Raw genomic sequence first — 26,756 nt, forward strand, 5'->3', positions numbered from 1 at the left:
TAAGATCTTTTTTCCCCTTAAACCTTAAAAAAATCCATGCCTTGGGAAATTAAATATCTATACTAAAAAGGTACACCACCGAATTTCTGGCAACTGATGGTTCAGCATCTCCTTTAGTCCAGACAAAATCACGTGAGGGAACATGAAATTACCATGGCCACCAGACTAGTTTACTGGGCGGCCACAGATGGCGATGTGTGTAGGGCACGCTTATTCACATTCTTTACACTGCGGTCGTTGGTGGTGATACCGCAATTCTGTGAGATTCTTTGCTTATTTTGCTTAAATCTAAACCTAGCTATGGCTTCTAAGACATATGAGAGTGTCAGTCGTGTTGTCAAATGTAAACACCAGTTTATATTGATCCAAGATAAAGTAGAACTGTTGAAAAAAATGGACCGTGGTGTTTTGGTGTGTAAGCTGTGAGACATCTAGTATTGGTTTATCAGCTGTTTGTGATATTAAGAAGTAAAGGGAGGAAATATTGAATTATATGCAGGCAGCGATTCCAAGAAGCAAATGACGATTAGAAAAAACTATGAAAGATGGTAAGAGTACTAAGCACAATTGAGTGATGTGGGAATGGTTTCAAAAGCGTCAGAGTAGACTTGTCAGGTAGCTTGATAATGGACCAGACTAAATTGCTCCAGAAAGAACTTAACTTACAACATGAACGTGACTATAGTGAAGGATGACTTTAAAGATTCAAGAAGTGTCATGGAATTTCCATGAATAATGTGTGTGGAGAAAAGCAATCTGCAAACCACAAAGGAGCTGCCAAGTATGTGGAAGAATTCACAAAACTCATAGCTGACGAGCACCTCAATCCTGAGCAGGTGTATAATGCAGACAAAACTGCATTGTTCTGGCGATGCACACCTAAGAAAACACTAACAACAAAAGACGAAGAAGACCCCACAGGATTCAAGCAGGGGCGTATCTAGGGGAAGTAGCGCCTATGGCAAACACTGAAATTGCGCCCCTATCCAAACATATGACACCAATATCCTTTACATTTATTACCTCCGCCAAGGAGATTATGTTTTACTGGCGTTTGTTTGTTTGTCTGTGAGCACCTTTCAACAAAAGTTATGAACAAATTTTGATGAAATTTTCTGGGAAAGTCAAAAATGACACAAGGACCAATTGATTAGATTTTGGGAATGATCCGAATCTTTGTCTGGATCCAGTACACAATTATGGAAATATATTTTTTGTGAATGACTATTGAACTAATAACATCAATGTGACTCCAAATGCCAAAGTTATGTTTTCATGGTCAAGAAATCTAAATCTTTAAGATCTGAATCACTGTCTGGATCCAGAACACCATTACACCACTGGCGACCCCCTTCAAGTGGCACCCAGGGCACCTGCCCTTCCTGCCATACCCTAGATACGCCACTGGATTCAAACAATCTAAGGACAGACTTACCATCTTAGGGAGCCCAAACATTTAATATTTGTTTAATTTACATTTCTAGCAGTCCATGGTATACTTTAGACACATGGGAGATGTATAAATAGTGAGTCTGAGGTGTATTGATGAATCATTATTATGGTCTGGCAAAATGATTAATCCGACAAGGCTTTGGAATCAAGAGTGCAGGAAAATCGGTAGTGTACCTGTAATATATAAAGATCTTAGTAAATATCCATTAGAGGAATTGGAGAGGTTCATATGTAATTCTTCTTTACTTTTCTTTCTTCTGACAACCTTTGTCTTACAATAATTAAAAGTAAGACATCAAAACTCACCGAGGGATCTCGCTGGAAGATGACAACTCTGCCACCTTTATCTCCAGTAGCAAGCAGGTCCCCATCATGATTAAACTCCACACAAGAGATGATGTCCGCTGAAATATTCAATATAAGTTTAGACATTATTTCAAATAAATCTACAACAGCATATTTCAATAAAATCACAAATCTTTATTTATTTATTTATTTATTTATTTTGCTTTGTCGCTGTCTCCCGCGTTTGCGAGGTAGCGTAAGGAAACAGACGAAAGAAATGGCCCAACCCACCCCCATACACAATGTATATACATACACGTCCACACACACAAATATACATACCTATACATCTCAATGTACACATATATATACACACACAGACACATACATATATACCCATGCACACAATTCACACTGTCTGCCTTTATTCATTTCCATCGCCACCTCGCCACACATGGAATACCATCCCCCTCCCCCCTCATGTGTGCCAGGCAGCACTAGGAAAAGACAACAAAGGCCCCATTTGTTCACACTCAGTCTCTTGCTGTCATGCAATAATGCCCGAAACCACAGCTCCCTTTCCACATCCAGGCCCCACACAACTTTCCATGGTTTACCCCAGACGCTTCACATGCCCCGATTCAATCCACTGACAGCACGTCAACCCCAGTATACCACATCAATCCAATTCACTCTATTCCTTGCCCGCCTTTCACCCTCCTGCATGTTCAGGCCCCGATCACACAAAATCTTTTTCACTCCATCTTTCCACCTCCAATTTGGTCTCCCACTTCTCCTCGTTCCCTCCACCTCTGACACATATATCCTCTTGGTCAATCTTTCCTCACTCATTCTCTCCATGTGCCCAAACCATTTCAAAACACCCTCTTCTGCTCTCTCAACCACGCTCTTTTTATTTCCACACATCTCTCTTACCCTTACATTACTTACTCAATCAAACCATCTCACACCACACATTGTCCTCAAACATCTCATTTCCAGCACATCCACCCTCCTGCGCACAACTCTATCCATAGCCCACACCTTGCAACCAGGAACCACTATTCCTTCAAACATACCCATTTTTGCTTTCCGAGATAATGTTCTCGACTTCCACACATTCTTCAAGGCCCCCAGGATTTTCGCCCCCCTCCCCCACCCTATGATTCACTTCCGCTTCCATGGTTCCATTCGCTGCCAGATCCACTCCCAGATATCTAAAACACTTCACTTCCTCCAGTTTTTCTCCATTTAAACTTACCTCCCAATTGACTTGACCCTCAACCCTACTGTACCTAATAACCTTGCTCTTATTCACATTTAACTTTCTTCTTTCACACACTTTACCAAACTTAGTCACCAGCTTCTGCAGTTTCTCAAATGAATCAGCCACCAGCACTGTATCATCAGCAAACAACAACTGACTCATTTCCCAAGCTCTCTCATCCACAGCAGACTTCATACTTGCCCCTCTTTCCAAAACTCTTGCATTCACCTCCCTAACAACCCCATCCATAAACAAATTAAACAACCATGGAGACATCACACACCCCTGCCGCAAACCTACATTCACTGAGAACCAATCACTTTCCTCTCTTTCTACACGTACACATGCCTTACATCCTCGATAAAAACTTTTCACTGCTTCTAACAACTTGCCTCCCACACCCTATATTCTTCATACCTTCCACAGAGCATCTCTATCAACTCTATCATATGCTTTCTCGAGATCCATAAATGCTACATACAAATCCATTTGCTTTTCTAAGTATTTCTCACATACATTCTTCAAAGCAAACACCTGATCCACACATCCTCTACCACTTCTAAAAACCACTCTGCTCTTCTCCAATCTGATGCTCTGTACATGCTTTCACCCTCTCAATCAATACCCCTCCATATAATTTACCAGGAATACTCAACAAACTTATACCTCTGTAATTTGAGCACTCACTCTTATCCCCTTTGCCTTTGTACAATCCTCAGGCACCTCACCATGAGTCATACATACATTAAATAACCTTACCAACCAGTCAACAATACAGTCACCCCCTTTTTTAATAAATTCCACTGCAATACCATCCAAACCTGCTGCCTTTCCGGCTTTCATCTTCCGCAAAGCTTTTACTACCTCCTCTCTATTTACCAAATCATTTTCCCTAACCTCTCACTTTGCACACCACCTCGACCAAAACACCCTATATCTGCCACTCTATCATCAAACACATTCAACAAACCTTCAAAATACTCACTCCATCTCCTTCTCACATCACCACTACTTGTTATCACCTTCCCATTTGCACCCTTCACTGAAGTTCCCATTTGCTCCCTTGTCTTACGCACTTTATTTACCTCCTTCCAGAACATCTTTTTATTCTCCCTAAAATTTAATGATACTCTCTCACTCCAACTCTCATTTGCCCTCTTTTTCACCTCTTGCACCTTTCTCTTGACCTCCTGTCTCTTTCTTTTATACATCTCCCACTCAATTGCATTTTTTTCCCTGCAAAAATAGTCCAAATGCCTCTCCCTCCTCTTTCACTAATAATCTTAATTCTTCATCCCACCACTCACTACCCTTTCTAATCAACCCACCTCCCACTCTTCTCATGCCACAAGCATCTTTTGCGCAATCCATCACTGATTCCCTAAATACATCCCATTCCTCCACCACTCACATTACTTCCATGTTTGATACATTAAGTTATCAAACATGCTTTGGGAAGCTTTCTCAAAGCATCATACATTTCTATATCAATCCAGTACATCAACCCCACAAAAAGAAGTATAATACAAACTGGCAGGTATCTGTCAACAGGAAGAGTTCCTGGGTTTTATCGGCAAGTGATGACACCATAAGCATGAAGTCACATTCATGAAGTTTTCATCAGAAGCAGATACAAAGGAGCACACACATATGCCCAGACATGCAAAGTTTTGTACTTTATTTCAGAAATTTGACAATTAAGAATTAGGGTTACGGCATTGACTTTTGATGTGTAAGCTCCAAACACTTCACATTCAAGGAAAAAAATCACATTCAACACTTTCACAAATATCAGCCATATGAGGAAATGGTAACAATAGCTTACATCAATCCTCTAACTGTCATGTAGAATGCACCAAAACCATAACCCCGTATCCAAAGCTACACCCCACAGACCTTTCCATGGTTTCCCTTAACCCTTTCATAAGCCTTGGTTTAGAATACTAACTGCATGTTGTGCCCTGTAAACCACACTCAAAATCACTCTATCCTTTGCATGCCCCGAGCCTTCAAAACACTTTTCATGCCATCCTTCAACTTCCTCCTAGGTTTCTCCCTTCTCCTTCATCCTTCCACTTCAGACAATTATATCCTCTTAGCCATCCTCTCTACATCTCTGAACAATTTCAGCACACCCTCTTCATCTCTCACACATACTCCTCTTACTACAACACCTGTCTCTAACCTTATTGTTTCATATTTAATCAACCCTCCTTGCACCATATTCTGTCCTCAAACATTTCATTTCCAACACATTCACCAAATTCCTTACATTTCTGTCTACAGCCCACACCTTACATTCATACAAGGTGGACTTGACTAATATTACCTTCAAGCATTAACATCTTTGCCCACAAAAACAGTGGCCTCTGTCAACACACTCCTCAATGTGCCCAAGATCAATGTCCCCCCTCATCCACCCTATGGCTCACTTCAGCTCCTGTGGTTCCATTTGCTGCTATGTCTACTCCAGTTCCTCTTAGCTCTCTCCAAAGAATGCATCTCTTTTAACAACTAAATAAACTTGCCTTTATTCTCACTTATTCTGAACTTTCTCCTCTCCTTAACTTGGCCACCAGAGCCCTATCATCAGCAAACAACTGACTCGCCTCCCAAGTCATCACACCCATACCTGCTCCTCTCTCCAAGACCCTTGCATTTACCTCCCTAAACAACCCATCCATAAACAGATTAAACACATAATGGTGACATCACACACCCCTACTGCAGGCAGATCCACACTCATTTGGAATCACTCACCTCCCTCCTCTCTACCTACCCACACACGTGCCTTACTCTCTTGATAAAAACTCCTCACTGCTTCTAATGGCTTTCTCCTCCAACATCATATCTGTATCAACCATATCATATACTTTCTCCAGATCCAAAAATGCCACATACAAATGCTTCTGTTTAACTATGAATCTCTCACACAAATTCTTCAAAACAAACTACTGACTCCAAAATCTTCCTATACTCTCTTTGCTTTCCTTTAACTGCTTCTTAACATTCCATTTACACATCTTATATTCTTCTGAGCAATCTAACATATGCCTTTATCTTATCTCATCCACAGCATTTCTAATCTCATCTATCCATTATGCATTTCCCTTTTTATTTCTATATCTCACAACCTTGTATCCTACTGCTAATTCTACAAACTTTAACGGTCTATCTCAAAACATCTTAAATGCCTCATTCACAAATGACTATATCCCTACAGTTTCTGCATTTCCATCTAAACTGCTGGTCATCCTAGTTTCAAACCCCTTCCTGCACTGTTTCTGATTTAACTTTTCACTTGCCAAAACTTTAACCTCTCCATTCTTCCCTATGCCATACCAGCATTTTGCCAATTATAAGACAAATCACTAATGTTCATAATCATACCGAAAATCCAAACTAACCAACCAACAACACGGTCACCACTTTCTAAAAATAATTCAATTGCAATACCATTTGATCTAGCCTCCATCTGGCATTTCAATATGTGAAAAGGCTCTTACCAACTCTTCTCTTTTCATACACTCTTTCCAAATACCAAACACTTCTCTCACACAAACCAACACTGCCACCCTAAACACCCACATCCTTAGCTTCAATTACTCTCACCTTTTGTCATTCTACACTCAAAGTCTCCTGGTATCTCTTCACAGGTGTCTAATTTTCCAAGCTCACTGTCACCACCTTCTTTTCATCCACAATATTTCCCCTTTTCTAAGAGCTTCTACAAATCTTCATCCTTACCTCAACACCAGATAATAATTGGACATACACTCCATCAGCTGCTCCTCACAATATTCAAATCCAAGAGTCATTCTTTTGCATGTCTATGAATTACTAATATACATAAACCAATAATACCTACTTACTATATTTCCTATTTCATGTATACTAATGTATGTCCCTCATTTTACACCAAGTACTCCCATTCACTTGTCATTTTTCGGCACAAAACTCCACAAGCTGTAAACCACTTCCATTCACCTCACTGATTACTAGCAAGTCCCCCAGTAAAACCCTTAAGTTCCTCATTACCTCAACAAGACAGTCATCGCCTTTCTTCAGAAATTCATCTGCAATATCATTCATTAATTTTCCAGCAGACAACTCTATATGGTGTTTCCCATTTCCTTTCACCTCAGTGAATACCCCAGTCCCTCCCCAATAATTACCAACTTTTGCATTCAAAACTACACTAAACTGGAGGTCTGAGGACTGATAAAGGACAGGGACAAGGAAGATAGGGAACTGTGCAACTGAACACCTAATGGTCAATTCTCATGTAGTAGAGGTCATTTCACAGGTAAAAGCAGGGGACGGGCCAATTGGGGTGCATGACAGGTTATGTCTGCTGGTACTACCATTTGGGAATGAAGCAGACTGGGGGAAAAGCAGGACAGAGCAGCATGAGATCAGTTCTCAGATGGAAGCATGGAACAAAGCACACGGATAGGACAGTTCAAGTCAAGGTTACAACTTTGTTTACATAGGCAGGCTCCCCACTGCCACTGATGCACATAAACATACTATTGAAAAACTCTGGGTCATGCATTAGAATAATCTACATTAATGCATGGAGTATACATAAAAAAAAATTCAGTCAGAAACAACTGTATTAGAAGTAAATTATGACAACTGGTATTTTAGAATTTTGGCTAAATACTAGAAATAAAGAATTCCACACTGAATATGCCATTTCTTGGTAGTCTATATTTAACAATGATAGGGGCTATAAAGTCGATAATAGCATCTAGCACTTTGTGAAAGCTTATGTAAATCCTGTGCAGACAATTCTGCTGCTGTTAATATAACTAATTTCCTTGTATTAGAAATCTGACAAATTTTGAAAGATAAACAGAAGGATTAGTTTATAGGCTGCAGCATAGACACCAGAATCACATAAAAGACGATATGATCACATAGCAGGAATGAAAAATGACAACGATTTCAATCATAGTCTGAGTTTTGATACACCAATATCTAAGTGAATCCCTTTCCAGTGGCTCAGGGACAGCTAAATCTGATTCACTGTGCCCTGACAGAATTAGCTGATAAACCTATACATAACAAGAGAACATCAGATCTAGTTCAAACTACTAATGAGGGTCTTGTTAACAATAATGAAGTCAGAGAAAAGTTTGGTACCAGTGATCAGTGATAAGTTACCTCACAGTTACCTTTCAATGCTGCCTATAATTCAGGTCAACATGAGTCATGAAAAAAAATGCAAAATTTCAGATGTGCAAATTTTAAAGATCTTGGCATTGCTCTCGACAGGCAAACTTGGGATGATATATGAAAGCCATGAGGAAGTACCTTGAGAGAGTTTCAGTAAACTGTCCAAATCAGTGCAGGGCACATTTGTGTTAGCCCTAGGTAGACGGTCATTGCCAAATGCAAAGCCAAAACACAAGAGCACTGACCTAAGAAAGTGTGCTATCTAAAAAAGTAACACATAAGACACTCAAAGAGACCAATAACTGGCTTGACAGAGCAAATCATTTTAAGTCTGCATAGAGAAACTAAGACATGTGCATCAAAGTAAATATCACTATTAAGCATATATTGTAAAAGAAAAAAAAAAGCATAAAAATCCAGGAGGAGTTTTATGGGTATGGTAGAAGCGTCATCATACAATCAAATGATCAATCAATAAATGAAAATGGTGATTTTGTTCATGAAAACAAAGACATGACAAAGATTTTATATGATTTTATCACATCTGCATTTACAACTAAAGATACAGCTTGTCCCGACTCCAGTGCCAATGCTACAAGAAAAATGTTTTCTGACTTTAGACAATAAAAGCATCAGCACAAAATAAACAATGTAAAACAGCAGGCCCAGATAAGTTTTATCTACGGACAACAAAAAAAGGTGAAAAATGAGTCAAACCCTTGATTCAACTCTTCAATATGTCACTTGCTAAGGGGAATATTCCAGAGTGTGTGAAAAAAGAAAGTCGAGAGTAAATGTGAATAAAAACAAGGCTATCAGGTTTAGCAGGGTAGTGGGACTGGCTAGTTGGGGGAGGGAGTTTGAATAGAGAAAATTTGGACAAAATGAAGCATTTCAGGTGACGTTAGTACTTGGTAAGCAGCCAACGACCAGGGAGGTACATTACCAGTACAACCTGCCCGAGTATCAGGAGTAGTAACAGCTGTGTAGTGAGCCACTACTTTAGTGGTTGTCAAGTTGCACTCCTCTAACCCAGGCAGCTGTTCTTTCTGCCTCATCCACACATGAACCAGTGCCATTCTGTCCATCTTTGTCACATGTAACACTTGACAATACTTAAGTCACACAGCCCATTCATCATAACTCAAGTCTAGATTTTCCTGTGGTGAGCGCTATGTGCTAGTCCTGTGTTCTGGTAAAATGGTAAGATCAATAGATAGAGGTAAAAGTTAGGAACATTTAGGTGGGAGTAAAAGGTAGAGTAGAAACATTAGGTAGAAGTAGTAGTTAGGAACATTTAGGTAGGAGCAAAAGGTAGAAACATTAGGTAGAAGTAGTAGTTAGGAACATTTAGGTAGGAGCATAAGGTAGAAACATTAGGTAGAAGTAGTAGTTAGGAACATTTAGGTAGGAGCATAAGGTAGAAACATTAGGTAGAGGTAGTGGTTAGGAACATTTAGGAAGGAGCATAAGGTAGAAACATTAGGTAGAAGTAGTAGTTAGGAACATTTAGGTAGGAGCATAAGGTAGAAACATTAGGTAGAAGTAGTGGTTAGGAACATTTAAGAAGGAGCATAAGGTAGAAACATTAGGTAGAAGTAGTAGTTAGGAACATTTAGGAAGGAGCATAAGGTACAAACATTAGGTAGAAGTAGTAGGTAGGAACATAAGGTAGACACATTAGGTAGAAGTAGTAGTTAGGAACATTTAGGAAGGAGCATAAGGTAGAAACATTAGGTAGAAGTAGTAGGTAGGAACATAAGGTAGAAACATTAGGTAGAAGTAGTGGTTAGGAACATTTAGGAAGGAGCATAAGGTAGAAACATTATGTAGAAGCAGTGGTTACGAACATTTAGGAAGGAGCATAAGGTAGAAACATCAGGTAGAAGTAGTGGGTAGGAGCATAAGGTAGAAACATTAGGTAGAAGTAGTAGGTAGGAACAGAAGGTAGAAACATTAGGTAGAAGTAGTAGTTAAGAACATTTACGTAGGAGCATAAGGTAGAAACATTAGGTAGAAGTAGTAGGTAGGAACAGAAGGTAGAAACATTAGGTAGAAGTAGTAGTTAAGAACATTTATGTAGGAGCATAAGGTAGAAACATTAGGTAGAAGTAGTAGGTAGGAGCATAAGGTAGAAACATTAGGTAGTAGTAGTAGTTAGGAACATTTACATAGGAGCATATGGTAGAAACATTAGGTAGAAGTAGTAGTTAAGAACATTTACGTAGGAGCATAAGGTAGAAACATTAGGTAGAAGTAGTAGGTAGGAACAGAAGGTAGAAACATTAGGTAGAAGTAGTAGTTAGGAACATTTACATAGGAGCATATGGTAGAAACATTAGGTAGAAGTAGTAGTTAGGAACATTTAGGAAGGAGCATAAGGTAGAAACATTAGGTAGAAGTAGTAGGTAGGAACATTTAGGAAGGAGCATAAGGTAGAAACATTAGGTAGAAGTAGTAGGTAGGAACATAAGGTAGAAACATTAGGTAGAAGTAGTAGTTAGGAACATTTAAGAAGGAGCATAAGGTAGAAACATTAGGTAGAAGTAGTAGATAGGAACATAAGGTAGAAACATTAGGTAGAAGTAGTAGTTAGGAACATAAGGTAGAAACATTAGGTAGAAGTAGTAGTTAAGAACATTTAGGAAGGAGCATAAGGTAGAAACATCAGGTAGAAGTAGTAGGTAGGACCAGAAGGTAGAAACATTAGGTAGAAGTAGTGGTTAAGAACATTTAGGAAGGAGAATAAGGTAGAAACATTAGGTAGAAGTAGTAGTTAAGAACATTTAGGAAGGAGCATAAGGTAGAAACATTAGGTAGAAGTAGTAGTTAGGAACATTTAGGTAGGAGCATAAGGTAGAAACATTAGGTAGAAGTAGTAGTTAGGAACATTTAGGAAGGAGCATAAGGTACAAACATTAGGTAGAAGTAGTAGTTAGGAACATTTAGGTAGGAGCATAAGGTAGAAACATTAGGTAGAAGTAGTAGTTAGGAACATTTAGGTAGGAACATAAGGTAGAAACATTAGGTAGAAGTAGTAGTTAGGAACATTTAGGTAGGAGCATAAGGTAAAAACATTAGGTAGTAGTAGTAGTTAGGAACATAAGGTAGAAACATTAGGTAGAAGTAGTAGTTAAGAACATTTAGGAAGGAGCATAAGGTAGAAACATCAGGTAGAAGTGGTAGGTAGGACCAGAAGGTAGAAACATTAGGTAGAAGTAGTGGTTAAGAACATTTAGGAAGGAGAATAAGGTAGAAACATTAGGTAGAAGTAGTAGTTAAGAACATTTAGGAAGGAGCATAAGGTAGAAACATTAGGTAGAAGTAGTAGTTAAGAACATTTAGGAAGGAGCATAAGGTAGAAACATTAGGTAGAAGTAGTAGGTAGGACCAGAAGGTAGAAACATTAGGTAGAAGTAGTAGTTAGGAACATTTAAGAAGGAGCATAAGGTAGAAACATTAGGTAGAAGTAGTAGTTAGGAACATTTAGGAAGGAGCATAAGGTAGAAACATTAGGTAGAAGTAGTAGGTAGGAACATAAGGTAGAAACATTAGGTAGAAGTAGCAGTTAGGAACATTTAGGAAGGAGCATAAGGTAGAAACATTTGGTAGAAGTAGTAGGTAGGAACATAAGGTAGAAACATTAGGTAGAAGAAGTAGGTAGGAACACAGGTAGAAGTAGTATGTAGAAACATTAGGTATAAGTAGTTAGTAGGTAGGAGCTTCTATGAACATTGAGCTATAGTAACCCTCTGCCAGTGGCCTGTTATGGAAGAGGCATTCAAGGCTAAAAAAGAAAGGTCGTTATCTTGGAGGGTAAGTAATGGGTATGTAACACGGATGTGAGGCATGAGCGACAGATGAGGATGTGCAGAGGAGGGTGTATGCAGTGAAAATGAAGTGTGTGCCAACAGAAAGTGCTTTAAGGTATTTAGTCAAGTACATACTAAAAGGGTAAGAGAGAGCTGTGGCAATAAAGAATGCGGCTGAGAGAGCTGAAGGTGTGCTGAAATGGTTTGGACATATGGAGAGAATAAGGAAGGAGAGATTGATAAACAGTATATATACATATGAGTCAGAGGCAGAGAATACAAGAAGGGAAAGACCAAGTTGGAGAAGGAAGATGAGTGAGAAAGATCTTAAGTGATCCCAGCTTGAACATGCAGAAAGGTAAAAGAGAAGCAAAAGGGAGAATGAACTGAAATGAGGTGGTATACAGGGTTCAATGTGCTGTCACTGGATTGAACCAGGACATAAGAAGCTGCTGAGGAAAACTATGGAAATTTATCCAAGGCCTGGTTTTGAATAGGTGAGCTGTGGTTCCAAAGCACTACACCTGACAGCTAGAGAATGGATCTGGGTGAATGTGTCCTTTTCGCTTCCATTCTTGGCACTAACTCACTGAATCATTCAACGCTGACACAACCAAACTATCAGACAGAACACTTATTATTCTTTTAATTGTTGTTAATAGAACCGAGTTGTAGTTCTTGCATTCCAGGCAAGGACAGTTATCTGTTCTTGATTTCTTGGTATGCTCTTGACACTTTTTACACATTCTCAAATTCTTTCCATCTCTGAACTTATTCTACCATAACAATTTTTACTTCTTGATGTTTTACTTCCCTTTTCATCCTAATTTCTTCAAACTCTTTCCACTACATCAGTAGCTTTATATATACCTTTACTCTGTAGTTTTATATCCACCTTCACTATTCATTATAAAGTTTTATTCACTTAATTTTAAAGGAAAGTTGATCATTTGTGGCAACCAGGATAATGAATAGTGATCTCATGGCTGCCTTGAGTCTACTGATTGATAATTTTTCCCATTAATCTAGTTTCATTTCAAAACTAACTGAAATGTCTTCACATAAATAATATCAATTATGATGTCTGTCATATATAAGAATATTTCAGTTCATATAAACATTGTGCAAAATGCATATGCAGAGCAATGCAAACGACAAGAGTAATATGGCAATACTCAGCAAAGTTTACCAACTGCAACATCATGTTACAATAAGCACACGGCCTTAGCTCAATAACCACCCAAATCTTTAACGCTTGCTTTCATTTCAGTGTTAAGCCTACACATAATAAAATCATCATTCATTATATATCTGGGACCATCAACACATTAATCATTTCAAAAATGATGATTTAATATCCCCCACAAAAAATGTCATAAAAAAGGACAGGGCCTAAACAAAAAAGCGGGTTCAGCGAAATAACTTTAAATGGGTTCTTACAACCCTGACAACATCCAAGAAGAAGAAACTCACTTAGCAATGCCTCCTTTGGTAAAACTATATTCAACATCTACATTCAGATGTACAGAATCAAAAATGGTAGCTAACTCCTCAGAAAGAATCCCCTTAAAAATCCAGCAGAAATCATTCACCTGAAACAAAGTTGTAAAACACCAGTAAGAGTCGCTTCTTGTAGATCACTGAAGCACCATATTATTACTAACCACATGACTATCATTCAATGCACTTCTAAGTTATGGAAAAGCCTCTCCATACATTGAAATCCTTGCTACTTCATGTTGCTGGGAGTAGTGTTGGGGTTCCAAGGGTGCAACTTACTGCTTCTAACATCGCGAGTCAGGTTTCCAAGCTGTGCTTTAGGAACAAGCACGCAGCGGCAGTACTAAGTCACTTGAGTTAATGGTGACAACAATTTCCTTGAGCAAACAGCTCATCACACCATTTTACTTCTGCTCGTCAAACTACCATCCTGTATGGTTTTGTCAAAGATGTCCTCCCTGGGTAATGTTAAGTCTACCAAGTACCAAGAACAACTGGTACCATGCTTATAACAACCTATACAACACCTAGAACAACTGGTACTATGCTTATAACAACCTATACAACACCTAGAACAACTGGTACTATGCTTATAAAAACCTATACCACACCAAAGAACAACTGGCACTATGCTATACTACATCTACAACAACTGGTAGTGTATCTTGCATTGTCACCTTGACCTCTGAAGTATCTAGGTTCGAGGCCACTGAAAGAAGCTGGTAGCTAGTGACAAAAGAAGTTGGCTAAGATTGCTGGGTCCAAAAATCTGTTGCTATGAACCCCCAACATTCAAAATACACTTAAACACAAAAGCAGTGCCAGTGAAATACACCCATGATACTAAGACAAACGGTTGACTTACATAACTGGTATATATTAGCAATTCAATGTTCTATATGCATTACGATTTTGTTTTGCATTGTCCATCCAGTAACATGTCACATTACTCTGAGGTTATCTGAGCAATATACTCCAACCACATCTTTGTAATTTTTTCTTGGCAAGTTGAAGTCTGCAGTATTTGTTTCTTGGTTATTCTATCATTTTTAAACAATTGTCTTTCATGCCATAAGAATGTTCTTCACAAATGTGATAATACACAGATATCAGAAAGACTAGCAGCTTCAAATATCTAGTGTAGAGGGTAAATCCAATAAGATGCCCAATTTACGTCATTCATTAAGAGGTAAATATTTGTTATACTGACCCATAAGACATTACACAATTACTGTTATGCCTGGCGACTCCTTCCAAACAATCCAAAATGGTTTTGTGATACGTACTTGGCATGACTGTTCAATATTCTCCAACACGTACAAAAATCACAAAATGTTTCCATAATTTCTGGTACTAGATCATGTAAATGATTGAACTGAATTGACAATTGGTCTTGCCAGAGGTTAGGTCTGTGTGTACAAGGCCATACCCCATACCATAGAAGATGTACATCCCACACCTTTCTAAACACCACTTACAAGGATTTCTTTACACTATGGTTTTGAAGTTGCATTTCTTGGTTTAGCGACACCTTCAGCAGATTTCATTTCCATTTTTATGCATTCACATATGCTGTTAAGTTAAATAGTAACAGAACAAGTTACTATTTCATCACCACACGACAGTAATTATACAATATGGATGGTCAAAGATCATTAAAAAAATATGGATGGGTCAAGTTCATTAACAATATGGATGGGTCAAGATCATTAACAATATGGATAGATCGATAACAATAGGGATGGGTCATTAACAATAGGGATGGGTCATTAACAATATGGATGGGTCATTAACAATATGGATAGATCATTAACAATATGGGTGGGTCATTAATAACATGGATGGGTCATTAACAACATGGATGGATCATTAACAATATGGATGGGTCACTAACAATATGAATGGGCCATTAATATGAATAGGTCATATCAACAATATGGATGGGTCATCAACTATATGGATGGGTCATTAACACTATGGATGGATCATTAACAATATGGATGGATTATCAACAATATGGATGAATCATTAACAATATGGATGGGTCATTAACTTTATGGATGGGTCATTAACAATATGGGTGGGTCATTAACAATATGGGTGGGTCATTAACAAAATGGATAGGACATTAACAACATGGGTGGGTCATTAACAATATGGATGGGTCATTAACAATATGGGTGGGTCATTAACAATATGGATGGGTTATTAACAATATGGATGGGTTATTAATAATATGGATGCATCATTAACAATATGGATGGGTCAATAACAATATGGATGGGTCATCAACAATATGTATGGGTCATTTACAGTATGGATGGATCTTTAACGATATGGATGGGTCATTAACAATATGGATGGGTCATTTACTATATGGATGGGTCATTAACAATATGGAGAGGTCATTAACAATATATATATGGGTCATTACAATATGGATGGGTCTTTAACAGTATGGATGGGTCATAAACAATACATATGGGTCATTAACCATATGGATGGGTCATAAGAAATATGGATGGATCATTAACAATATGGATGGGTCATTCACAACATGAATGGGTCATAAATAATATGGATGGGTCATTAACAATATGGATGGGTTATCAACAATTTGGGTGGATCATTAACAATATGGATGGGTCATTAATAATATGGATGGGTCATCAACAATATGGATGGGTTATCAACAATTTGGGTAGATCATTAACAATATGGATGGGTCATTAATAATATGGATGGGTCATTAACAATATAGATTGGTCATTAACAATATGGATCATTAACAATATGGATGGGTCATCAACAATATGGATGGGTCATCAACAATATGGATGGGTCATTAACAATATGGATGGGTCATTAACAATATAGATTGGTCATTAATAATATGGATGGATCATTAACAATATGGATGGATCATTAACAATATGGATGTGTCATTAACAATATGGATGGGTCATTAACAATATGGATGGATCATTAACAATATGGATGGGTCATTAACAATATGGATGGATCATTAACAATATAGACTGGTCATTAATAATATGGATGGATCATTAACAATATGGATGGATCATTAACAATATGGATGTGTCATTAACAATATGGATGGGTCATTAACAATATGGATGGATCATTAACAATATGGATGGGTCATTAACAATATGGATGGGTCATTAACAATATGGATGGGTCATTAACAATATGGATGGGTCATTAACAATATGGATGGGTTATTAACAATATGGATGGGTTATTAATAATATGGATGCATCATTAACAATATGGATGGGTCATTAACAATATGGATGGGTTATTAAAAATATGGATGGGTCATTAACAATATGGATGGATCATTAACAATATGGATGGGTCATTAACAATATGGATGGGTCATTAACAATATGGATGGGTCATTAACAATATGGATGGGTCATTAACAATATGGATGGGTTATTAACAATATGGATGGGTTATTAATAATATGGATGCATCATTAACAATATGGATGGGTCAATAACAATATGGATGGGTCATCAACAATATGTATGGGTCATTTACAGTATGGATGGATCTTTAACGATATGGATGGGTCATTAACAATATGGATGGGTCATTAACAATATGGATGGGTCATTAACAATATGGATGGGTCATTAACAATATGAATGGATCATTAACAATATGGATGGGTCATTAACAACATAAATGGGTCATCAACAATATGAATGGGTCATTAACAATATGAATGGATCATTAATAATATGGATGGGTCATTAACAATATGAATGGCTCATTAACAATATGGATGGGTCATTAACAATATGGATGGATCTTTAACTATATGGATGGGTCATTAACAATATGGATGGATCTTTAACTATATGGATGGGTCATTAACAATATGGATGGGTCATTAACAATATGGATGGGTCATTAACAATATGAATGGCTCATTAACAATATGGATGGGTCATTAACAATATGGATGGGTCATTAACAATATGGATGGATCTTTAACTATATGGATGGGTCATTAACAATATGGATGGGTCATTAACAATATGGATGGGTCATTAACAATATGAATGGATCATTAACAATATGGATGGGTCATTAACAATATGAATGGGTCATTAACAATATGGATGGGTCATTAACAATATGGATGGGTCATTAACAATATGAATGGGTCATTAACAATATGGATGGGTCATTAACAATATGAATGGGTCATCAACAATATGAATGGGTCATTCACAATATGGACGGGTCATTAACAATATGGAAGGGTCATTAACAATATGAATGGGTCATTAACAATATGGATGGGTCATTAACAATATGAATGGGTCATTAACAATATGAATGGGTCATTAACAATATGAATGGGTCATTAACAATATGAATGGGTCATTAACAATATGAATGGGTCATTAACAATATGGATGAGTCACTAACAATATGGATGGGTCATTAACAATACGAATGGGTCATTAACAATATGAATGGGTCATTAACAATATGAATGGGTCATTAACAATATGGATGGGTCATTAACAATATGGATCGGTCAATAACAATATGGATGAGTCATTAACAATATGGATGGGTCATTAACAATATGGATGGGTCATTAACAATATGGATGGTCATTAACAATATGGATGGGTCATTAACAATATGGATGGGTCATTAACAATATGGATGGGTCATTAACAATATGGATGAGTCAGATCATTTATAATATGGATGAGTCAGATCATTAACAATATGAATAGTTACATCATTAAAAATATGGATGGGTCATTAACAATATGGATGAGTCAGACGAGTAACAATATGGATAGGTCAGATCTTTAAAAATACGGACAGTTAGATCATTAACAATATGGATGGGTTATTAACAATATGGATGGGTTATTAATAATATGGATGGATCATTAACAATATGGATGCATCATCAACAATATGGATGGGTCAATAACAATATGGATGCGTCATTAACAATATGGATGGGTCATTAACAATATGGATGGGTCATTCACAATATGGACGAGGCATTAACAATATGGATGGATCAAGACCGTTTTAAATGCACATTTTCGTGTGTATGTACTGAGCTGGTTTGTGTAAGTCAAATACCGTTTTCCATCATATCATTCATCAATGATAACCATACCTATGATGAAGTTGGGCCAATATCATATGGCAGACACTGGGAGATCATTTTACTTCTATGTAAAACATATTTGTTGAGTCTCTGTATGTAACCACGTTATCAATCATCATTATCTAATCATAATTGTATTATCAATCATCATTATTAAACCATAAATGTATTATCAATCATCATTATTCAAACATAATTGTATTATTAATCTGGATGAGATGTAATGCACATGGGGGATGATAACAGTACGTGTAACGTGCAACCACCCATACAATTTAAGGTAGTTTATTTTTACGGTAAAGTATGGTTTGTAGCACGACTGAACAATCTTACAAATACGGAGAAAATGCACATCAATGAACTCCTAATACTTGGCAAAAATTATTTAGACTAGGGAGTGATGCAGAGCATTACATTCTTCGAAAACAGATTGGGTAGGGGTTTCGATGATATGGAGAAAATGTGAGGTAAAGTAAATGAAAAACAAATTAGACCAAGAGAAACAGCGAAAACCAAACTTCACCGTATAAACTCAATTTATGATACCAGCTATGTTAAATGGATAATCTGTGAATGCTGTGATTTAATTTACATCCAATTGCCGAGATTTTTGTTTACCAAGTTTACTTACTCCCCACAATTGCCAATATGGCACAGGAAAGATGGACTACAATATCTTTGGTAAATTCTGAGTCTAGTAAATGAATATCAAGGTCAAAATTAGCATCAACATGAAGTTATCTCTTCATCTACTGGTTTATTGCACACTTCACCTAATAATCAAAACCCTTACAACACTATCAAAAAATAAATATTTCATACTCCTCTCTGGTTTAATTACTTTTAAGAAGTAATATAGTATAACAAATCATGATCTCCTCTGCTGTAATTATTTTTACTAAGTAATATAATGTAACAAATCACGTTTCCCTCTGGTTCAATTACTTTTACGAAGTAATATAGTATAACAAATCATGATCTCCTCTGCTGTAATTATTTTTACTAAGTAATATAAAGTAACAAATCACATTTCCCTCTGGTTCAATTACATTTACGAAGTAATATAATGTAACAAATCATGTTCCCCTCTGGTTTAATTACATTTACAAGGAAATATAATTTTACTAATTATAATTCTACTAAGTAATATGTAACAAATGTTCCCCTCTGGCTTAATTACTTTTACTAAGAAATACAATGTAACAAATCATGTTCCCCTCAGGTTAAATTCCTTTTACTAAGTAATATAATGTAACAAACCATGTTCTCTGGTTTAATTACTTTTAATAAGTAATACATGTAACAAATCATGTTCCCCTCAGGTTAATTACTTTTAGTAATATAACGTAACAAATCATGTTCCCCTCAGGTTTAATAAATTTTACTAATATAATGTAACAAATCATGTTCCCCTCAGGTTAAATTACATTTACTAAGCAAGATAATGTAACAAATCATGTTCTCAGGTTAAATTACTTTTAGTATGTAATATAATGTAACAAATAATGTTCCCCTCAGGTTAAATTACTTTTACTAAGCAAGATAATGTAACAAATCATGTTCTCTGGTTTAATAAATTTTACTAATATAATGTAACAAATCATGTTCCCCTCTGGTTTAATTACTTTTACTAAGCAATATAATGTAACAAATCATGTTCCCCTCTGGTTTAATTACTTTTACTAAGCAATATAATGTAACAAATCATGTTCTCTGGTTTAATAAATTTTACTAATATAATGTAACAAATCATGTTCCCCTCTGGTTTAATTACTTTTACTAAGCAAGATAATGTAACAAATCATGTTCCCCTCAGGTTTAATAAATTTTACTAATATAATGTAACAAATCATGTTCCCCTCTGGTTTAATTACTTTTACTAAGCAATATAATGTAACAAATCATGTTCTCAGGTTAAATTACTTTTAGTATGTAATATAATGTAACAAATAATGTTCCCCTCAGGTTAAATTACTTTTACTAAGCAAGATAATGTAACAAATCATGTTCTCTGGTTTAATAAATTTTACTAATATAATGTAACAAATCATGTTCCCCTCTGGTTTAATTACTTTTACTAAGCAATATAATGTAACAAATCATGTTGTTCTTTGGTTTAATTACTTTTACTAGGTAACATAAATCATGTTCCCCTCTGGTTTAATTACTTTTACTAAGTAACATAATGTAACAAATCATGTTCCCTTCTGGTTTAATTACTTAGTAACATAATGTAACAAATGATGTTTTTACTAAGTAAGTACTTTTACTAAGTAACCTAATGTAACAAATCATGATCGCCTCTGGTTTAATTACTTTTACTAAGTAACATATTGTAGCAAATAATCTTCCCCTCTGGTTTAATTACTTTTACTAAGTAATATAATGTAACAAATCATGATCCCCCTGGTTTAATTACTTTTACTAAGTAACATAATGTAACAAATCATGATCCCCTCTGGTTTAATTACTTTTACTAAGTAACATATTGTAGCAATAATCTTCCCCTCTGGTTTAATTACTTTTACTAAGTAATATAATGTAACAAATCATGATCCCTCAGGTGTAATTACTTTTACTAAGCAATATAATGTAAAAAATCATGTTCTCTGGTTCAATTACTTTTACTAAGTAGTATAATATAATAAATCATGTTCCCCTCTAGTTAAATTACTTTTACTAAAGTAACAAATAATGTTTCCTCATTTAATTACTTTTACTAAGTAATATAATGTAACAAATTATGTTCCCTCAGGTTTAATTACTTTTACTAAGTAATATAATGTAACACATCATGTTCCCCTCTGGTTTAATTACTTTTACTGATATAATGTAACAAATCATGATCCCATCTGGTTTAATTACTTTTACCAAGGAATATAATGTAACAAATCATGTTCTTCTCTGGTTTAATTACTTTTACTAAGTAACAAATCATGTTCCCCACTTGTTTAATTACTTTTACTAAGTAATATCATGGAACAAAACATGTTCCCCTCTGGTTTAATTACTTTTACTAAGTAACATATTGTAGCAAATAATCTTCCCCTCTGGTTTAATTACTTTTACTAAGTAATATAATGTAACAAATCATGATCCCCCTGGTTTAATTACTTTTACTAAGTAACATAATGTAACAAATCATGATCCCCTCTGGTTTAATTACTTTTACTAAGTAACATATTGTAGCAATAATCTTCCCCTCTGGTTTAATTACTTTTACTAAGTAATATAATGTAACAAATCATGATCCCTCAGGTGTAATTACTTTTACTAAGCAATATAATGTAAAAAATCATGTTCTCTGGTTCAATTACTTTTACTAAGTAATAAAATGTAACATCATGTTCCCTCCAGTTTAATTACTTTCACTAATCAATATAACGTAACAAATGTTCTCCTCTAGTTTAATTACTTTTACAAAGTAATATCATGTAACAAATGTTCCCCCTCTGGTTTAATTACTTTTACTATGTAATATAATGTAACAAATCATGTTCCCCTCTGGTTTAAGTACTTTTACTAAGCAACATAATGCAAGAAATCATGTTCCCGCTGGTTTAATTGCTTTTACTACATAATATAATGTAACAAATGATGTTCCCCTCTGATTTAAATCACTTTCACTAAGCAATGTAACATATCATTTTCACTTGTGGTTTAAACCATTTCTACTAATGTTGTATAACAAATCAAGTTCTCCTGTACTTTAAATGAAATTTTCCAAAGTAAAATAAATAGCAGTACGTGTTCCCCTCTGGTTTAAATCACTTATACTACGTGAATTTACTGAAAAACTCATATTCCCTTCTACTTTAAGTCATGTTTTATGAAGTAAAATAAATAACTGTTTTCTGGTTTATATGACTTTAGCTTAATAAAAATAATTCATGTTTACATCTGGTTTCAATCACTTTTACTAAGTATAACACTTCTATTTATACACTTCTTATCTATGACCATAAGCTAGATATCTTTGACTTCCCCATTCCTGACTATTGTTGATTATTTCTATGTTTTGGTCACTGAGAAAGACGGGGTGAGGTGTCATGGGTACTGCTAAGTTTTTAACATGTGCCTTACCAACTTAACCCCATACTTTCCAGACTATGTATAACCCATATTACTAATCAGACATGACTAAAAATGTGCAGAAGAAAGCAACCAAACTTCAAAGAGGCAGTAAAAACAGAATTCTTGGAATCTATGTTATGTCCGCCAAACTGAAGTCTTGGGGAATAATTATTCTCATAACCACTGGTGTGTCACCATCTTAAATAGTGTTCAGTTTCGGTTCCATATGTGAGGAAAGACATAAACAGATTGTAGAATGTACATAGGCGAACAATCAAGATAATAATAATTCCTTATTGTTCATAAAGAGAATTTGTCTCGTGGCCAGGCATATATAAAAGATAAACAAGCATGTACAGGATCAGACATTATACGACGAGTACACAATATGCATGAGAGCATTCATAATATATACCCAGAGCTTCAAGTCTGATACCACACGTTCATAGCAGAAATAAATGCAAAAATCATTCTCATGCTGGATGGAACAAATGATCGATTGTAACACGTAGCTTGATCTGTTACTGATCTTAAACTTTTACCACATAACACTGTATATAATATGAGGTCAGGATCATTGTGGTAAACACTGCATCTGTAAATATCAGCTTTTCTGGTACAGATCTGGGAAGGATTTCACATTTTTAGTCTTGTTTACTACAACCATTTACGATTTTATTTAGTTTCCAAACTAACAGCATATGGTAAAAGACAAGACTGAACAACACTCATATAATACAATTCCATAATTTTCCTATCTGCTTTTAATCTATTTATCAACTACTTGTAATGGCGGCATTAAGTTTCATGACAAAAAATCATTCTGGAGTTTGCCTTTTAATAAAATCTTTCAACACAAGAGAAAAAAGTACTTTGTTATCAAATAATGGAACCGAAGTGTTTATAAATCTTGAACGCTACCAACACATTCTGAGTCTACAACCTAATGTTGGTGTACTACTGACGTTGTACTGAAATCAACAATCATTACTTTTGTTGATGCTGAGTTCCATAAAGATATCATTACAACATTTAGCAAAACTTACCAATTCTTGTCAGAACACAAAATCATTATTTTTCAGAGAAACTATGGTAGACGATTACTAACCCGAGAAAGAAATCGTACGAGCACTGACAAACCTAATTAAATCTGATAAGCTAAAAGAGATAAGGTTAAGAGGTGACCTAAAACAGGAAATGAAAATTATAAAAAGTTTGGATAATCGAACCAGCTATATAAGGACGGATTCCTCTAATGTAACTCGTATAAATGGATAAACTCGCTTACGGGTAAACACTTTACCTCGAAAGAAGCAAGATACCTCTTCAACAGGATTGTTAACTTGCGGCATGACTTACCAACTGGAGTGGTTGAAAGAAGTACCATAAATATGCTTTTGCCCAAACTGGATAAAGACTACTTACAGCACCTCCTCAGCCATGTGAAACGGTCACATTTTCTAACAATCTGAATGTATTCCCTGCCATACTGATCCATGAGTCTCCGTTCTCTTACACTATTATGAACAGGATCATTAAGAGTCTAATAGCCTGTTGCTGTTTGATTTCATCTGTATCTCTTCATACCAGCCAACGTAATCTCTCGTAGGAAGAGAAACTGAAAATTCTGAGAAATACCCACGGTTGTAGACGAGGCTGAGAGACGAATGAAACAATTCCAATTACAGAGACAAATGACGTCACACATGAACATGAAATGTTACTTAAGAACATACAGTTCAAGACGCCTGCCTGCCACTATAACCACAACTACAACCTGGTCATCATTATAACCACAACCACAACCTGCTCATTATAACCACAACTACAACCTGGCTCATTATAACCACAACTACAACCTGGTCATCATTATAACCACAACTACAACCTGGTCATCATTATAACTACAACTACAACCTGGTCATCATTATAACCACAACTACAACCTGGTCAATATAACCACAACTACAACCTGCTCATTACAACCACAACTACAACCTGGTCAATATAACCACAACTACAACCTGCTCATTATAACCACAACTACAACCTGGTCAATATAACCACAACTACAACCTGCTCATTATAACCACAACTACAACCTGGTCAATATAACCACAACTACAACCTGCTCATTATAACCACAACTACAACCTGGTCAATATAACCACAACTACAACCTGCTCATTATAACCACAACTACAACCTGGTCAATATAACCACAACTACAACCTGCTCATTATAACCACAACTACAACCTGTCAATATAACCACAACTACAACCTGCTCATTATAACCACAACTACAACCTGGCTCAATATAACCACAACTACAACCTGCTCATTATAACCACAACTACAACCTGGTCAATATAACCACAACTACAACCTGCTCATTATAACCACAACTACAACCTGGTCAATATAACCACAACTACAACCTGGTCAATATAACCACAACTACAACCTGGTCAATATAACCACAACTACAACCTGCTCATTATAACCACAACTACAACCTGGTCAATATAACCACAACTACAACCTGCTCATTATAACCACAACTACAACCTGGTCAATATAACCACAACTACAACCTGCTCATTATAACCACAACTACAACCTGGTCAATATAACCACAACTACAACCTGGTCAATATAACCACAACTACAACCTGGTCAATATAACCACAACTACAACCTGGTCAATATAACCACAACTACAACCTGGTCAATATAACCACAACTACAACCTGGTCAATATAACCACAACTACAACCTGGTCAATATAACCACAACTACAACCTGGTCAATATAACCACAACTACACTACAACCTGGTCAATATAACCACAACTACAACCTGGTCAATATAACCACAACTACAACCTGGTCAATATAACCACAACTACAACCTGGTCAATATAACCACAACTACAACCTGCTCATTATAACCCATATATAACCGACTAAACCCCGTTAATGTGACATGATGACGTCGACCATCACAACACAACCTTACAGAGGTCGGGGCTGGTAAGGGTTGTGAGTAACAACAACCACAACAGTTGTGTGTTGATGGCCGCCGCCCAACAATATTATCTCAAGTTATAAGAAACATGTAAAGTATAAAAATAACTTGGGCTGTACAAGTGAGGTTATGAAGTTGTAATAGTAAATATTATCAAGATATGGAGGAATGATGGATGGTCTTACCTTCGCTAACATCATCGTCCAATGTACCTTTGACTTGTGAGAAGCACCATTGGATGTCTCCATTGCCTGCAAAATCAGACATGATGGAGTTAATGGTCTTTCCTTGCTGGTCGCCGCCACACTTCCCTATTTTGTCAGACGGAAGTTATCTAGTGTGGTAATAACCGGCGATACTTCCCTCCGAGGATCATGAGAGAGAAACTCGGCTCGTCCTCTTCGCATCTATTCTCCACTCTACTTACCGGCCATCCCAATATTCTCGTTCCTCGTATTCACTTTTTGGAACTATCAAGTGGTAGGATGTCATGTATTTAGCGTTCAACATCTAGAACTCGCACGGATGGCATAAGATTCAGAGAATTTTCACAATTACAGCCAGTATGGCGTCAACTTCTCTCTCTCCACTGTGACGTCACCATCAACACGGGCATTGTGGGAGAACAACGAGGCAGCGGCATGCGCACACCCACCACAACCACCACAACCACATCATTAATGACTAACTAATAAATGGATCATTAGCATGATAACTAATGAATGGATTATTACGATAATAAGTTGTTGTTTATCACCTGGCATAGTGAGAGGCACGACTCCGGAGATATATGATAAGATCAATCGAAGATCTTGACATTAATGATGATTATATTTACTACCATCTTTATCATATCATTATTGTACACTTAATTATGATTCATTAATGATTATAATTACTGACCACTACCATCATTATAGGAACATTGTACACTTAACTAACGTAAGACTTTTATAATAACCAATAAGTGGTAA

At 36.3% G+C, this 26,756-nt stretch overlaps 1 protein-coding gene across 5 annotated transcripts in view; it reads right to left on the minus strand.

Annotated features, from left to right (window-relative positions):
* tws (protein phosphatase 2 regulatory subunit tws) overlaps nucleotides 1-26,391 on the minus strand; it is a 284,859-nt gene extending 258,468 nt beyond the window's left edge. For 3 of the 5 annotated variants that reach the window (XR_011715348.1, XM_071683741.1, XM_071683742.1), the window contains exons 1-2: nucleotides 25,968-26,390; nucleotides 1,759-1,856 (exon numbers count right to left, since the gene is read on the minus strand). Coding sequence is in view for 4 of the 5 variants with exons in the window: in XM_071683741.1 (XP_071539842.1) it covers nucleotides 1,759-1,856; nucleotides 25,968-26,049 (180 nt within the window). In the remaining variant the exon portion in view is untranslated. Of the gene's footprint in view, nucleotides 1-1,758; nucleotides 1,857-25,967 lie in introns of all 5 variants that reach the window. The other 2 variants (XM_071683743.1, XM_071683744.1) reach the window with 2 other exon arrangements.
* Between the last annotated feature and the right edge of the window lie 365 nt (nucleotides 26,392-26,756).

This window comes from Panulirus ornatus, chromosome 37, assembly GCF_036320965.1.
Source record: "Panulirus ornatus isolate Po-2019 chromosome 37, ASM3632096v1, whole genome shotgun sequence".
Taxonomy (NCBI): domain Eukaryota; kingdom Metazoa; phylum Arthropoda; class Malacostraca; order Decapoda; family Palinuridae; genus Panulirus; species Panulirus ornatus.